Genomic DNA, 16,675 nt, shown 5'->3' on the forward strand with positions numbered 1-16,675 from the left:
ATGGCTTTCTTAAAAGTATATCCTCTACCATATAAGATGTTGCATGATTTAGTAAAAATATCATTGGGAAGGCATCAGGAGACCTGATTAACAATCCCAATGTGTTATAAGTCAACTAGATCTGAACAAATTGTTTGATTAGGATACATTAATTTACTCTTATGTAATGTAGGAATAATACCTATGATATAATGGCAACTTGTATGAATAGGCATGGAAGTCCCTTGTCAGTTATTAAAGTGAAAGTCACTCAGACATGTCCAACTCTTTGCAACCCCATGGAATATATAGTCCATGGAATTCTTCAGCCTAAAATACTGGAGTGGGTAGCCTTTCCCTTCTTTAGGGTATCTTCCCAACCCAGGGATCGAACCCAGGTCTCCTGCATGGTAGGTGGATTCTTTACCAGCTGAGCCACCACGGATGCCCCTATAAGTTATTAAATACTATATAAAACCAATGCAAAGATACTTTCTCTTTCAATGCCAGAAAAGGCTGTAAGCATTGTTGCTTCTAAATTGTGGCTTAAGATTTTGTTTCATTTTGTTTGTAAGAGGGAGGAGAAAGTTCTTTTCAAAATAGCTATTTATTTATATCTGTGGTCTTTCCCTTCTTTAACATATCATAATTGCTTTCAGCTGGTTTAAGCTGAATGAGTGGGGATCTAGATGTGTCCAACAGTTCGCAATTTAAGAAGCAGTTAGGCTGTACATACACACATTAATACATTTCACAGGAATCTGAATATTAAGTATTCAGTGGATGGGACAAAAATCACAACAGGCAACTTTATTGTAGAATTTGATCCAAAAACCCAGAAAAAAATAAATAAAAGGAGCCAAGTCTCTATTATGTTCGTACACAAAATAAACCAAAAAATACATCAACATTTACCATGAGATCATTTAAATGTGTCTGTAAATGATCTGATAAGGGAAACGTGATTTACAACACGGGAAACTTTTTTTTTTTTTTTTTACAATTATAGACTTAAGTGCAATGCACTGTAGGTCACCTAGACTAGGTTAGCAAGAATGAGCAACATGGTAGGTCCAAAAGGCAACCCCGAAACACCTTCCTTCAATGGAAACTTTGGTAGTTGTCTGTGGCTTAAAAACAAAACAAAACAAATACCAACTCCATCATGTTGGATGGTTATTTTGTCCATTTTTCTTCTGCGATGATGAGTCCATTTTAAATACTTCAATTGTTATGAAGACACTCCAGATCCACAGAACAGCAGACACTTCCATTCTGTGCATCAAGACACAAGCATTAGCCAGAGACATAGAATACAAATTAATATGCAGTGTCCACTTTTACATTCAAAACAATCAGCTACATTTTGAGACCAATTCCATGAATGCTATAAAAATATTTACTAGAAAAATGCCAGAAGAGGAGTAAAATGGAAGGCAAGACTTATGAGATCCTGCAGGGTCCCTCTTGTTGGGTTCTGCTGGCAGTGAAACTTCATATACCCCGTCTGAACTCAGACCATGTTTGAGACTACTCTGTATTTCCAACTTGTTTGTTCACACAGTTTATTCACTACAATTACTCTAATTGAGATTCTTTCCAAAATTAACCCTCTGAAAGATAAATTACCATTAATAAAACTAGTCAAAAATACCAAAAAGTACCTGAAAATAAACATGGCTTCCAGAAAGGTGGGCATATTAGGGGTAAATACAGACTCTCTCATGGTGATTATGAGAGGGAAGGTACATACCAATTATTAAGAATTCATGAGAAATCAATTACACATATTAATATTAAATATGGACTTCCCAGGTGGCTCAGTGGTAAAGAATCCGCCTGTCAATGCAGGAGACATAGGAGATGCTGCTTCAGTCTCTGAGTCTGGAAGATCCCCTTGAGGAGAAAATAGCAACCCACTCCAGTATTCTTGCTTGGGAAATTCCATGGACAGAGTAGTCTGGTGGGCTAAATAAAGTCCATGGGGTTGCAAAGAGTCAGACATGACTGAGCAACTGAGCATGTGTGCACCCATAATGTAAATATACCTTTATGATTCTCCTAAATGAATTTCAAACCTGACCTCCGAGAAATAATACTGAATACCATAGGTCTATATATTCCCTGGTCATTGTGTTTGATGGGGTTGAAGGAATATGGGACCATAACTTTTGCTTTATGAAGTCTGATGTCCTTTCCCTATTGGGGGCTGCATTTTAAGATGATACTTCTCAGAAAAAAGAACCCACATTTATAACAGCATAAAAAGGCAAGTTGGGGTCCTTCCACTGATGCGTGAAGCTGAGCCAGGATTTGATAGAATCAAATGGATTAATGTTTTTAACATGCTTAATCATGGGAATTTAAGCAGATGTTTCAGCAGAAATTTAACCGTGCCTAAAGTCTACTACAGTCATAGCTCTCCATAAACTTAGAAAGTAGGAAGGGGTCAGTTTTTAATTTTAAAGACATGTGAGAATGCCTCATGGGAATTCCTCCAAAAAGACAAGAAAATAATCACAGTTAATTAAATCTTACAGCAGGAGCTTCAAGTCCCTGCATTAGGCATTGTGATAATTAAACAAAGCAAACAACTTCACAGATTTATAGAACACTTTCTTCTAACATAGACAGTTGCCTGAAAGAGCTTAAAATTTTTTTCCAGGATGAAAATAGATCTTTTTTTTTTCTTTTTTTCCCATATTCATGTCAAAATAGCTTAAATCAGCCATAATTGGGCCTAGGGTCAATGATTTAAATTCCATGTTTTACAGGCAAGAGAGGACTATTTTGTTCCATGTTCATTTGGAATTTGCCTTTATACACAGTACAACTATCATCCATTCAGACAGATTAACCTCCGGTGAGAAGCAAATGCCTGCCTGTGTTTCCACGCCCCTTGGAACCTGTGCATTCAGAACTATCAGGAGTGGACCGCCTGCAGGTGTTCTCAGGCACATGTCCGAGGCCTGGTTACCCTCAGGACACCCAATTACCTTGCATTTGCAGGTTGTGCATGGAGATCCAGCCATTGTCCACACTGAGCCGCTAAGCCTTGAAAGGCCATAGCTGTCCAGGCAAGTTTTTCTGATGTCATAGGCGATATCAGCCAGGCAGGGGTCACTGACACAGCGGGGACAACATTCCCCTTCCAGGATAGTTGTGTACTCACAGCTCAAACCGGGGCAAGTGAGCGGCCAGCAGTCTACCTCTCCTTCCTGTGGAGGGGAAAAAAAAAATGCTTCCTCATTAGCTTTTGGCACAATCCTGTTGCCAAAGTCCAGAGAGGGAAATCCTCAGGAATCCCATGACTGCCCTCACTGGCGGCTCCTACTTTAAAATCATCATGTGTATAATGCCATATGGGTATGACTTCCTCCTTAAGGGAGGAATACAGACATCATCTCCTCCAGTACACTTTTGCTGACTGTCTATATTGCAGCCACGGAGAGAGTTAGGTCCCATCTCTCTCTGCCAATGGCAACCCATAATTATTTTTCAGTGATTCTTATTGATCCTTATTATAGTTATTAATACAATTCCAGATTAAGTTTTGAGCTTTCAGGTTCTGGCCTTTTCCCTTTATCTCCCTGATCCCTAGCAGAGTTCTGGTCAATAAATGCTAATCAAATGAACAAAGAGATGATACTGGGCTAGTATATAAGGAGAAACTTATTTTTCTTAAGGTCAAAGGAGGAACCTGAGTCACGGTACTACTTCAACAACATCGCACTGAGTTGCTTATGTTAGATTTAGAACTGAGGTTGTGCAATATCAGAAGAACCATTTCAGAACGGCTTTGAATGTTCTGTCTGGCTAGTGTGATACATCACTGATGTGCAGTACAGTGTTACAGTTTAGATGCAGCCTCCAAGTAGTCTATAAACTGGCAACTGTGGCCCCACTGAACTGCACATAGCAGATCTGTTTCTCTATGTAGTCTTTTCTGTTATCGTGACACTTATTATAATTAATGCAAACTCGCACTCAAAATCAGCATCACAAGATTATGGCCTTTGATCAGCTTCGTGATTGCCCATGTCTGTCATGCTCACGGGGCTTCCCAGGTGGCGCAAGTGGTAAAGAACCCGCCTGCCAGTGAAGGAGATGTAAGAGACATGGGTTCAATCCCTGGATCAGGAAGATCCCCTGGAGAAGGGCACGGCAACCCATTCCAGTATTCTTGCCTGGAGGATCCCATGGGCAGAGGAGCCTGGTGAGCTACAGTCCATGGGGTTACTGAGTCAGACATGACTGAAGTGGCTTAGCACACACGTCATGATCACTGTTACATCATCTGGGATCTGGCACGTGCAAATTTTTGACATTAAATATAACCCACTATATTCTCAAGTCATCACAAAGTTATATTCATTAGCATCAGCTTTCCAAGAAAATATTAGGGTCTGGGATGGCAGGGGATACTCTTGAATTTCATGTCTAAAATTATTACTCATTCTTCTGAGCGCTGAAGACTGGCTTCTTAGAAAGGCAATTTTTTGGACTGATATGTGAGCTAATTCTATAGCTGTGTTGAGTTTGTTCTTGAATGAGAGATGTGAAAAATGGCTACAATTTGAATATATCTGAGTTATACTCCTCAGCATTAGGAGTAATTAAGAAGGAATTATTTCTACTAAGATTATCTGCACATTCACCAGGTGACTTTAGAAAATCCAATGGAAATTTACAGCATGATGTCTCTGAATGCCTGTTTTTATGCAATATCTATAGACTGAATCATTAACTTTAGAAAATGTTACATTACAAAATGCAGCTAACAGTTTCTGTTACAAATTGACTTAGTTATGACTCAACTCCACTGGCTGTAATTCCCTCAGAGATAGAATATCATATTCACTATGATAATGTGTTTTAACAGTGCAACATTAGGAATCTCTGTCTGTGGTATAATCTGAAACAGAAAGAACCAGTTCCAGAAATTAAGCTTTTTCTCTGAAATTTCTCAAACCTAATTATACCCTTAGTATCCCCATATTTAGATACAAAGGAACCCTTCATTTTTCTCTATGAAGGTTTAGCTCTTGAAACCAATTTTTCAATCCAGGAAACATGAACAGTAGTTACTGCTGTGCATTAAATATTCTATGTGTCAAATACTATATTTGCCATTCACATATATCTCTGATCTTCACAACAGCCCCACAAAATAGGTGCTCATCCACTTGTATACACTAAAGAAAAGAATGATCAAGTGAAATGCTGGGACTTGCCCAAGGTAATCACAAAGAGCTTGTATGTGGGAGAACCAGGACTGAATTCTTATCATTCCCTGGTATTTCTACTATGTTCTGTTATCTCTCATACTGAATTCTTTATTGGTAATGTCCCCAGAAATGAAAGACTTGCCTCTGTAAGAACTATAACTCCTGATCAAAGCCTCAAAAGCTTTCTGTCGTTTGGGGAGTTTTACTGTACTAGATATGCTAAAAAGTAGCAGTTGCAAAGTAACTTGGGCCAAATTTGTCCTATGTAAATGTCTTGCATGCTGTTTTAAACAGTGGAATATGAATGTCTTCTGGAAGAGCATTTGCGCCTTCACTAGCCACAGGACCTACACCTTCCTGCCCAGGATCACAAATAGCAGGAAACGAAAGCCCATGGGCAACTGAGTTGTGTACCCCCGAGAGTATAAGGGACAACACACTCTGAAGGAAGACAGCGTACCAGACAGCGGCACTGCTGGCAGCTGTGAGTCCAGTTGTCTCCACTCCGATAGAGCTTGTGTCCACTTTGATCCAAACATTGGCTTGTGACCCTGGTGTCACACTCTGGGCAGCAGAAAAGGTCAACGCTTGGATTCTGGCAATCACATGCTGTCCGCCGGCAGAATATCTTCCCATCCTGTTTAGAAGTGAGGTTAAGGAGGTTTCATCATTAGGGAAGCAATAAGCCTGCACTAAGAAAACTAGTCTTATAAACACTTGACAGAGCACATAGGACAGATTTCTGACAGTCATAGTAATCCCCTGGCCACCTCCTGTTTCGCTCAAACAGATGCGCACACATGTATACTCACGTATACACACCCTGTTTTTCCCTGCCCTTGTCTGCAGAGCAGTCCATATTAACAGGGAGGCATTTCTAAGTTTAAAAAAGAAATGTTCTTGAAACTTTTTTCTAAATGTTTCTTAAAAATCTTATTTCTAAGTAAAATTATAACTAAGCAGCTAAAAATGCATGAATGATCAAGGACTCGTTTGAATGGAAAATCACACTGCTGTACTTTTCCCAGTTCATAGTGAATGACCTGAGACATGCAAACGCATTCATCTGCTTTTATCTCTGCCTCAGCTATGGGAGGAAGTCTGACTATACCCTTTTTACAAAAGAATTAACCGAGGCTCAGAGAGGCTAAATGACTTATCCAGCATCACAGAGGTAGTGATTCTCTAAGCAGCATCATTAGATTTCCTGGTTTCAAAATAACTTTTCTTCTAAGGGATAGTTTTTAGGAGGTTTATTACAGGTGCCACCTCCCAACTTGAGGTGGGAGTTCCCCAAATTATAGCAAAGTATAATTTTTGGAGTAAAGACCTTGAATACTCATAAAGGATTGAAGGTTGATAGCATTCAAACATTAAAACAATGTTTTGCAGTGTTTCTTTCTTTTTTTTTTTTTATTGGAGTATAATTGCTTTACAATGCTGTGTTAGTTTCTGCTGTACAACGATGTCAATGAGCTCTATGTATACATTTTATACATATATCCCCTCCTTCTTAAGCCTCCCTCACACCTCCCCTCCACCCCACCCTCTAGGTCATCACAGAGCACCAAGCTGCGCTCCCCGTGCTACACAGCAGCTTCCCACTAGCTGCTTTACGCATGCTAGTATATATATGGCAATGCACTCTCAATTTGTCTCACCCTCTGCCGTTCCTTCCCTGTGTTCACAAGTGCGTTCTCTACATCTGCATCGCTATTCCTGCCCTGAAAATAGGTTCATCAGTACAAATTTTCTAGATTCCATATGCATGTATTAATATATGATATTTATTTTTCTCTTTCTGACTTCACTTTGTGTGACAGACTAGGTTTATCCACATCGCTACAAGTGACCCAGTATGACCCAGCAATCCCATTACTGGGGATACCCTAAGAAAACCATTAATACATGCATATGGAATCTAGAAAATTTGTACTGATGAACCTATTTTCAGGGCAGGAATAGCGATGCAGATGTAGAGAACGCACTTGTGAACACAGGGAAGGAACGGCAGAGGGTGAGACAAATTGAGAGTGTGATGATTTGGGAGAATGGCATTGAAACATGTATAATATCATGTAAGAATCGAAATGCCAGTCTATGTCTGATGCAGGATATGACACGCTTGGGGCTGACGCGCGGGGATGACCCAGAGAGATGTTGTGGGGAGGGGGGTGGGAGGGGGGCTCATGTTTGGGAACGCATGTACACCTGTGGTGGATTCATGTCAATCTATGCCAAAACCAATACAGAATTGTAAAGTAAAAAAAAAAATAATAATAAAATAAAATATAAAACCTTAAAAAAAAAAAAAAAAGACATATGTGCCCCAGTGCTCCCTACTGCACAATTAACAATAGCCAGGACACAGAAGCAACCCAAATGTCCACTGACATATGAATAGACAAAGATGTGGTATATATACACAATAGAATATTACTCAGTGCTGCTGCTTATTTATATGTCTGTTGCTTACAGTAACTTCTCACCTCAGACAATGAACAACTAAAAATTTAAGGTGAGACAAGTGGGCACCTTTTATGGTTAAAACCGCTTTGCCAAATATTTACAAAACCAGAGAATCTCAGGGCCAGAATATACCTTAGAGGACACATAACCAAAATTTGACCTATACTTGATTAGTCTAGAGCAACCATATTCAAAAGTCATCAAAACCTGTGCTCTAAATTCTCTTGAAGAACTCACCACCATGGAAGGTATTTTACTCATGCAACTCTGTACCATTCTGACTGTTAAAAATTGGATTTTTGTTGCCCATCTTCACTGATCCTTGTTTTCATCCTTGGTAATCAAAGAACTCTTCAGCCCTCTATCACATTTTTATTCTTCATTCTTAGAAGAGAGCTCTTGTGTTTCTTCTGAATCATCTCATCTCTAGAGCAAACATATCTAGTTTTTTGATAATTCCTCATAGTTCAATCTTTTCACTGTTGTTGCCACTTTTTAAAAAAATTATTTTTATTCTTAATTATAGTTGATTTGCAAAGTTGTGTTTTTCAGCTGTACAAAGTGATTCAGTTACAAGTAAATACATATTTTTTCTTTTTATATTATCTTCTGTTATAGGTATACAAGATTTTGAGTATAGTTCCCTGTGCTATAAAGTAGGTCCCTGATGGTTATCTATTTTACATATAATAATGCATTTATTTTAATCCATAATCCTAATTTTCCCCTCATATTCCTTTTAGTAACCATAGTTTGTTTTCTATGTCTGTGTGTCTATTTCTGTTTTGTAAATAAGTTCATTGGTATCATTTTTTAAAGATTTCACACATAAGCAATATCATATGAGATTCTTCTCTGACTTACTTCACTTAATATGATAATCTCTAGGTCCGTCTATGTTCTGCAAAGGCATTATCTTGTTCTTTTTCTATGGCTGAGTAATTCTGCATTGTATATGTGTACCACATGTTTACCCATTCCTCTCTCAATGGACATTTGAGTGGCTTGCCTGTCTTGGCTATTGTAAATAGTGCTTAGTGAACACTGGGGTGCATGTACCTTGAAGTTCAGTTTTCTCTGGATATATGCCCAGGAGTGGGATTGCTGGATCATAAGGTAGTTCCATTCTTAGTTTTCTCTGGATATACGCCCAGGAGGGGGATTCCTGGATAATACAGTAGTTCCATTTTCAGTCTTATAAGGAACCTTCAGACCATTCTCCATGGTGGTTTTACCAGTTTACATTCCCACCAACAGTGTAGGAGGGTTCCTTTTTCTCTTCATCTTTCCAGCATTCACTGTTTGTAGATTTGATGATGGCTATTCTGACCAGTGTAAGGCAATACCTTATTGTAGCTTTGATTTGCATCTCTCTGATAGTTACTGATGTTGAGCATCCTTTCATGTGCTTTTCTGGCATCTGTATGTCTTCTTTGTGGAAACTGTTATTTAGATATTTTGCCCATGTTTTGATGGGGTTGTTAGACATAGAGCTGCATGAGCTCTTCATATATTTTAGAGATAACACCCTTGTTGACCACTTCATTTGCAAATAGTTTCTCCCATTTGGCCACTTCATTTGCAAATAGTTTCTCCCATTCAGTGGGTTGTCTTTTTGTTTTGCTTATGGTTTATTCTGCTGTGCAGAAGCTTTTAAATACGTCTCACTTTTTCTAGTTCTACAAAAAATGCCATTAGTAATTTGATAGGGATATCATTCCCACTTCAGTAATCTCGCCTGGAAAATCCCATGGACGAAGCAGCCTGGTAGGCTGCAGTCCATGGGGTCGCAGAGTCAGACACTACTGAGAGACTTCACTTTCACTTTTCATTTTCATGCATTGGACAAGGAAATGGCAACCCACTCCAGTACTCTTGCCTGGAAAATCCTGGGGACAGGGGAGCCTGGTGGGCTGCCATCTATGGGGAGGCACAAAGTCAGACATGACTGAAGTGACTTAGCAGCAGCAGGGATATCATTAAATCTGTAGATTGTCTTGTGGAGTATAATCATTTTCACAATATTGATTCTTCCAATGCAAGAACATGAAATACCTCTCTGTGTCATCTACAATTTATTTCATTAACATTTTACAGTTTTCAGATTACAGGTCTTTCGTCTCCTTAGGAAGGTTTATTCCTAGATAGTTTATTCTTTTAGTTCAGTTCAGTTGCTCAGTCATGTTCAGCTCTTTGCAACCCCATGGACTACAGCATGCCAGGCTTCCCTGTCCATCACCAAATCCCAGAGCCTACTCAAACTCATGTCCATTGCATTGGTGATGCATTCAACCATCTCATCCTCTATCATCCCCTTCTCCTTCTGCCTTCAGTCTTTCCCAGCATCAGGGTTTTTTCCAATGAGTCAGTCCTTCACATCAAGTGGCCAAAGTATTGGTGTTTCAGCTTCAGCATCAGTCCTTCCAATGAATATTCAGGACTGATTTCCTTTAGAATGGACTGGTTGGATCTCCTTGCAGTCCAAGGGACTCTTAAGAGTCTTCTCCAATACCAGTTCAAAAGCATCAATTCTTCAGTGCTCAGCCTTCTTTACAGTCCAACTCTCACATTTATACATGACTACTGGAAAAACCATAGCTTTGACTAGATGGAAAGTAATGTCTCTGGTTTTTAATATGCTGTCTAGGTTGGTCACAGTTTTTCTTCCAAGGAGCAAGCCTCTTTTAATTTCATGGCTGCAGTCACCATCTGCAGTGATTTTGGAGCCCCAAAAATAAAGTCAAGTCTTTCACTGTTTCCATTGTTTCCCCATCTATTTGCCATTTAGTGATGGGACCAGATGCCATGATCTTAGCTTTCTGAATGTTGAGTTTTAAGCAAACTTTTTCACTCTCCTCTTTCACTTTCATCAAGAGGCTCTTTAGTTCTTCTTTGCTTTCTGCCATAAGGGTGGTGCCATCTGCATATCTGAGGTTATTGGTATTTCTCCCAGCAATCTTGATTCCAGCTTGTGCTCCATCCAGCCCAGCATTTTGCATGATGTGCTCTGCATATTAAGTTAAATAAGCAGGGTGACAATATACAGCCTTGTCGTACTCCTTTCCCAGGTTTGGAGCCAGTTTGTTGTTCCATGTCCAGTTCTAAATGTTGCTTCTTGACTTGCATACAGATATTTCAGGAAGCAGTTAAGGTGGTCTGGTCATTTAAATGCAGTGATAAATGGAATTGTTTCCTTAATTTCTGTTTCTGATCTTTTATTGTTAATGTATAGAAATGCAGGAGGTTGCTGTGCATTAATTTTGTATTCTGCAACTTTCTGGAATTCTAGTAGTTTATGATAGTGCCTTTAGGATTTTCTGTGTATAGTATCATGTCATCTGTAAACAGTGACAGTTTTCTTTTCCATTTTGGAATATTTTTATTTCTTTTTCTTCTCTGATTGCCAAGGCTAGGACTTCTAAACTATGTTGAATAAAAGTGGTGAGATGGACATTTTGTCTTATTCATGATCTTAAAGGGAATGTTTTTAGCTTTTCACTATTGAGAATGATATCAGCTGTGGGTTTGTCATTTATGGCCTTTATTATGTTGAGGAAATTCCCTTTCTGTTCACTTTGTGAAGAGGTTCTTTTACATTTTATCATAAATGGTGTGTTAAATTTTGGCAAAAGCCTTTTCATCTACTGAGATGGTTGTAGTATTTTTATTCTTCAATTTGTTGATGTGGTTTATCACACTGATTTGCGGATATTGAAGAATTGCTGAATCCCACTTGATCATGGTATATGACCCTTTTAATGTATTGTCGGATTCAATTGACCAATAATATGTTGAGTATTTTTGCATGTATGTTCATTAGTGATATTACCTATAATTTTCTTTTTCTGTGGTGTCTTTGTCTGTTTTTTGTTTCACGGTGACGGTGGCCTTATAGAATGAGCTTGGAAGTGCTCCTTCCTCTGCAAACTTATGGTAGAGTTTCAAAAAGATAACGTTTGATAGAATTTGCCGGTGAATCCATCTGGTCCTGGACTTTTGTTTAATAGGAGTTTTTAAATCAGAGATTCAATTTTAGTACTTTAATCATCCTGACTATATTTTCTATTTCTTCCTTGTTTAGACTTGGCGAATTGTACCTTTCTAAGAATCCGTCCATTTTTTGTAGGTTGTCTATTTCTTGGCATATAGTTGCTGGAAGTGGTCTCCTGATTGTTTGTATTCCTGTAGGGTCAGTTGGAACTTCTCCTTTCTCATTTCTAATGTTTTTCTATTTGAGTTCTTTCACTTTTTTCCTTGTTGAGCCTAGGTAAAGGTTTCTCCATTTTATTTATCTTTTCAAAAAACCAGGTTTTAGTTTCATTGATCTTTTCTATTGTTTTCTTCATCTGTATTTTATTATTTCTGCTCTGATCTTAAAATTTCTTTCATTCTACTAGCTTTCACTTTCATCAGTTCTTCTTTCTGTACTTGCTTTAGATGTCAGGTCAGGTTGTTTGAGATTCTTCTTGTTTACAAAGGTAAGATTACATAGCTATAAACTTCCCTCTTAGATCTGTCTTTGCTGTGTCCTGTAGGTTTCAGATCATAGTTTTTTTCATTGTCACTTTTCTCTAGATATTTTTTTACTTCCTCTTTCATTTCTTCAGTGATTCATTGGTTGTTTTGTAACATTTTTAGCCTCTATGTGTTTGTGCATTTTGCTGTCTCCCCCGACCCCGCCCTATATTTGAGTTCTAACCTCATAGTGTTATGATCAGAAAAGATATTTAATGTCAATCTTCTTGACTTTATCAAGGCTTGATTTGTGGCCCAAGATGTGATCTATCCTGGAGAATGTTCCATGTGTACTTGAGAGGAAAGTGTATCCTGTTGCACTCAGATTTAATGTTCTATAAATTGTCTATCTGGTCTAATGTGTCATTTAAGGCCTATGCTTTCTTATTGATTTTCTTTCTAGATGACAGCCATTGATTCAAGTAGGGTGCTCAAGTCCCTTACTATTACTATGACTATGGATTTCTCCTTTTACAGCTCTTAATATTTGCTACATATTAAGGTGCACCTATGTTGGGTTCATATATATTTACAATTGTTCTACTTCTTGGGTTGACCCCTTGATTATTATGCAGTGTCCTTCCTTATCTCTTCTAATAATCTTTATTTTAAAGTTTATTTTGTCTCATATAAGCATTGCTATTGCTACTCTCTTTTGATTGATATTTGCATAGAACACCCTTTTCCATCCCCTCACTTTGAGTATGCATATATCCCTAAGTCTGAAGTGGGTCTCTTGTAGGCAGCATATATACAAGTCTTGTTTTTGCATCCATTCAGCTAGTCTATGTCTTTTGGTTGGAGTATTTAATTTATTTACATTTAATGTAATCAACAGTATGAATATTCTTATTGCTATCTTGTTAATAGTTTGGATTTGTTCTTGTAGGTCCTTTTTCTTTCCTTCCATTTTTGTTCACTTTTCTTGTGATATGATGACTATCTATTGTATTGTTTGGATTGCTTTTACTTTTTCGTGTTTGTATTGTAGATTTTTGGTTTATGGTTCCCTTGAGATTTTGACATAGACATCTATCCATGAACACAATTTTTAATCTGATTTCTTAATTTCAAATGCATTCCTGACATTCTGCATTTGCACTGTCTTGATTGCTGGTTTTGATATCAGATTAATGCTTGGATATTTCGCTCTTTATGTTTGCCTTTTCCAAGTGAGCTTTCCCATTCACCGTTTTCCTGGTTCTAGTTGTGGCTTTTTCTATTCCCCCTAGAGAAGTTCTTTTAGCATTTTTTTGTAAAACTAGGTGGTAGTGCTGAATTCTCTAGCCTTTCGCTTAACAGTAAAGTTTTTTTATTTCTGCATCAAATTTGAATGAGAACCATAATGGGTAGAGTGCTCTTTGTTACAGTCTTTTTTTTTTTTTTTGCACTTTCATCACTTTAAATATTTCATGTTATTCCCATCTGGTATGCAGAGTTTCTGCTGAAAAATCAGCTGAAAACCTTATGGGGATTCCTTAGTTTCTTTTCTTTTCTTGCTTTTAATATTTTTTTTTTCTTTGTCTTTAGTATTTGTCAGTTTGATTAATATGTGTCTCAGCTTAGTCTGCCTTGGGTTTATCTTGTATGAGAATCTCTGTGCTCCTGGACTTGAATAAGTGGTTCCTTTTTAATTTTAAGGAAGTTTGCAGCTATAATCTCTTCACACATTTCTTAGGCCCTTTGTCTCTTTTCCTTTAGGGGCCTCTATAATGTGAATGTTGGTGCATTTAATGTTGTCCCAGAGGTCTTAAACTTTCCTCATTTTATTTTCATTCTTTTTTCTTTATTCTGTTTCACAGCAGTGATTTCCACCAGTCTGTCTTCCAGCTTACTTATTCATTTTTCTGCCTTATTTATTCTGCTAATGATTCCTTCTAGTGTATTTTTCATTTCCGTTATTATAATGTTCATCTCTCTGTTTCTTGAATGTTCTAGCTCTTTTAAAAATTTTCATATATCTTCTCAGTTTGTGCCTCCACTTTTTAAAAAAATTAATTTATTTTTTATTGAAGGACAATTGCTTTACAGAATTTTGTTGTTTTCTGTCAAGCCTTGACATGAATCAGCCACAGGTACACATATAGCCCCTCCCTTTTGAACCTCCCTCCCATCACCCTCCCCATCCCACCCCTCTAGGTTGATACAGAGCCCCTGTTTGAGTTTCCTGAGTCATACAGCAAATTCCCATTGGGTGTCTATTTTGCATATCGTAATGTAAGTTTCCATGTTACTTTTTCCATACATCTCACCCTCTCCTTCCCTCTCCCCATGTCCATAAGTCTATTCTCTAAGTCTTTTTCTCTATTGTTGCCCTGTAAATAAATTATTCAGTATCATTTTTCTAGATTCTGTATATATGCATTAGAATATGATATTTATCTTTCTCTTTCTGACTTACTTTACTGTATATAATAGGATCTAGGCTCATGCATCTCATTAGAACTGACTCAAAGATGTTTCATTTTATAGCTGAGTAAAGTTCCATTTTATATATGTACCACAACATCTTTATCCACTCATCTGTCAATAGACATCTAGGTTGCTTCCATGTTCTAGCTATGTAAAGAGTGCTGCAGTAAACAATGGGATATATGTGTCTTTTTCAATTTTGGTTTCCTTAGGGTATATGCCTAGGAGTGGGATTGCTGGGTCATATGGTGGTTCTATTCCTAGTTTTTTAAGGAATCTCCATACTGTCTTCCATAGTCACTGCATCAACTTACATTCCCACCAATAGTGCAAGAGCGTTCCCTTTTCTCCACATCTTCAGCATTTATTGTTTGTATGTAGACTTTTTGATGATGGCCATTCTGACCAGTGTGAGGTGATATCTCATTGTAGTTTTGATTTGCATTTCTCTAATAATGAGCAATGTTGAGCATCATTTCATGTGTTTGTTAGCTATCTGTATGTCTTCTTTGGAGAAATGTCTGTTTAGGTCTTCATACTTTTGGATTGGGTGGTTTGTTTTTCTGGTATTGACTTATATGAGCTGCTTGTATATTTTGGAAATTAATCCTTTGTCAGTTGTTTCATTTGCTATTATCTTCTCCCATTGTGAGGGTTGTCTTTTCACCTTGCTTATAGTTTCCTTTGCTGTGCAAAAGCTTTTCAGTTTAATCAGGTCTCACTTATTTACTTCTGTTTTTATTTCCATTACTCTAGGAGGTGGGTCACAGAGGATCTTGCTTAATTCGTTGAATGTTCTGCCTATGTTTTCCTCTAAGAGTTTTATAGTTTCTGGTCTTACATGTAGGTCTTTAATCCATTTTGAGTTTATCTTTGTGCACGGTGTTAGGAAGTTTTCTAATTTCATTCTTTTACATGTAGCTGCCTAGTTTTCCCAGCACCATTTGTTGAACAGGCTGTCTTTGCCCCATTGTATATTCTTGCCTCCTTTGTCAAAAATAAGGTACCCATGGGTGCATGGGTTTATTTCTTGGCTTTCTATCTTGTTCCAATATTTGTTTTTGTACCAGTACCATACTGTCTTGATGACTGTAGCTTTGTATTATAGTCTGAAGTCAGGAAGGTTGATTCCTCCAGCTCCATTCTTCATCAAGACTGCTTTGTCTATTTTGGGGTCTTTTGTGTTTCCATATGAGTTGTGAAATTTTTTGTTTTAGCTCTGTGAAAAATGCCATTGGTAATTTGATAGGGATAACATTGAATCTGTAGATTGTGTTTGGTAGTATAGTCATTTTCACAATATTGATTCTTCTTACCCAGGAACATGGACTATCACTCCATCTGTTTATGTTGTCTTTGATTTCTTTCATCAGTGTCTTATAATTTTCTGTGTACAGTTCTTTTGTCTCCTTAGGTAAGTTTATTCCTAGATATTTAATTCTTTTTGTTGCAATGGTGATTGGGATTCATTCCTTAATTTCTCTTTCTGATTTTTTATTGTTAGTATATTGAAATGCAAGTGATTTCTGTATATTGATGTATCCTGCAACACTGCTAAATTCACTGATTAGCTCTAGTAATTTTCTGATACTATCTTTAGGGTTTTCTATGTACAGTATCTTGTCATCTGCAAACAGTGACAGCTTTACTTCTTCTTTTCTGACCTGGATTCCTTTTATTTGTTTTTCTTCTCTGATTGCAATAGCTAGGAGTTCCAGAACTATGTTGAATAACAGTGGCAAAAGTGGAGGCCCTTGTCTTGTCACTGACCTTAGGGAGAATGCTTTCAGTTTTTTACCATTGAGAATAATGTTTGCTGTAGGCTTATCATATATGGCCTTTACTATGTTGAGGTAGATTCCTTCTATGCCCATTTTTTGAAGAGTTTTAATCATAAATGGGTGCTGAATTTTGTCAAAGGATTTTTCTGCATCTGTTGAGATTATCATATGGGTTTTTCTTTCAATTTGTTAATGTGATGTATAACATTGATTGATTTGCATATATTGAAGAATCCTTGCATTCATGGAATAAACCCAACTTGATCATGGTGTATGCGCTTTTTGATGTGT

At 37.6% G+C, this 16,675-nt stretch overlaps 1 protein-coding gene across 2 annotated transcripts in view; it reads right to left on the reverse strand.

The window, feature by feature from the left end:
* Positions 1-763: 763 nt before the first annotated feature.
* The window catches only part of NELL1 (neural EGFL like 1), a 1,021,326-nt gene continuing 1,005,414 nt past the window's right edge, over positions 764-16,675 (reverse strand). For both annotated transcript variants that reach the window (XM_040255650.1, XM_040255649.1), the window contains 3 exons: positions 5,668-5,844; positions 2,976-3,197; positions 764-1,254 (listed from right to left, as the gene is read on the reverse strand). In XM_040255650.1, the coding sequence (XP_040111584.1) occupies positions 1,204-1,254; positions 2,976-3,197; positions 5,668-5,844 (450 nt within the window). In that variant the 3' untranslated portion in view covers positions 764-1,203. The remainder of the gene's footprint in view (positions 1,255-2,975; positions 3,198-5,667; positions 5,845-16,675) is intronic.

This window comes from Oryx dammah, unplaced genomic scaffold (genome assembly GCF_014754425.2).
Source record: "Oryx dammah isolate SB20612 unplaced genomic scaffold, SCBI_Odam_1.1 HiC_scaffold_15, whole genome shotgun sequence".
Lineage (NCBI taxonomy): Eukaryota > Metazoa > Chordata > Mammalia > Artiodactyla > Bovidae > Oryx > Oryx dammah.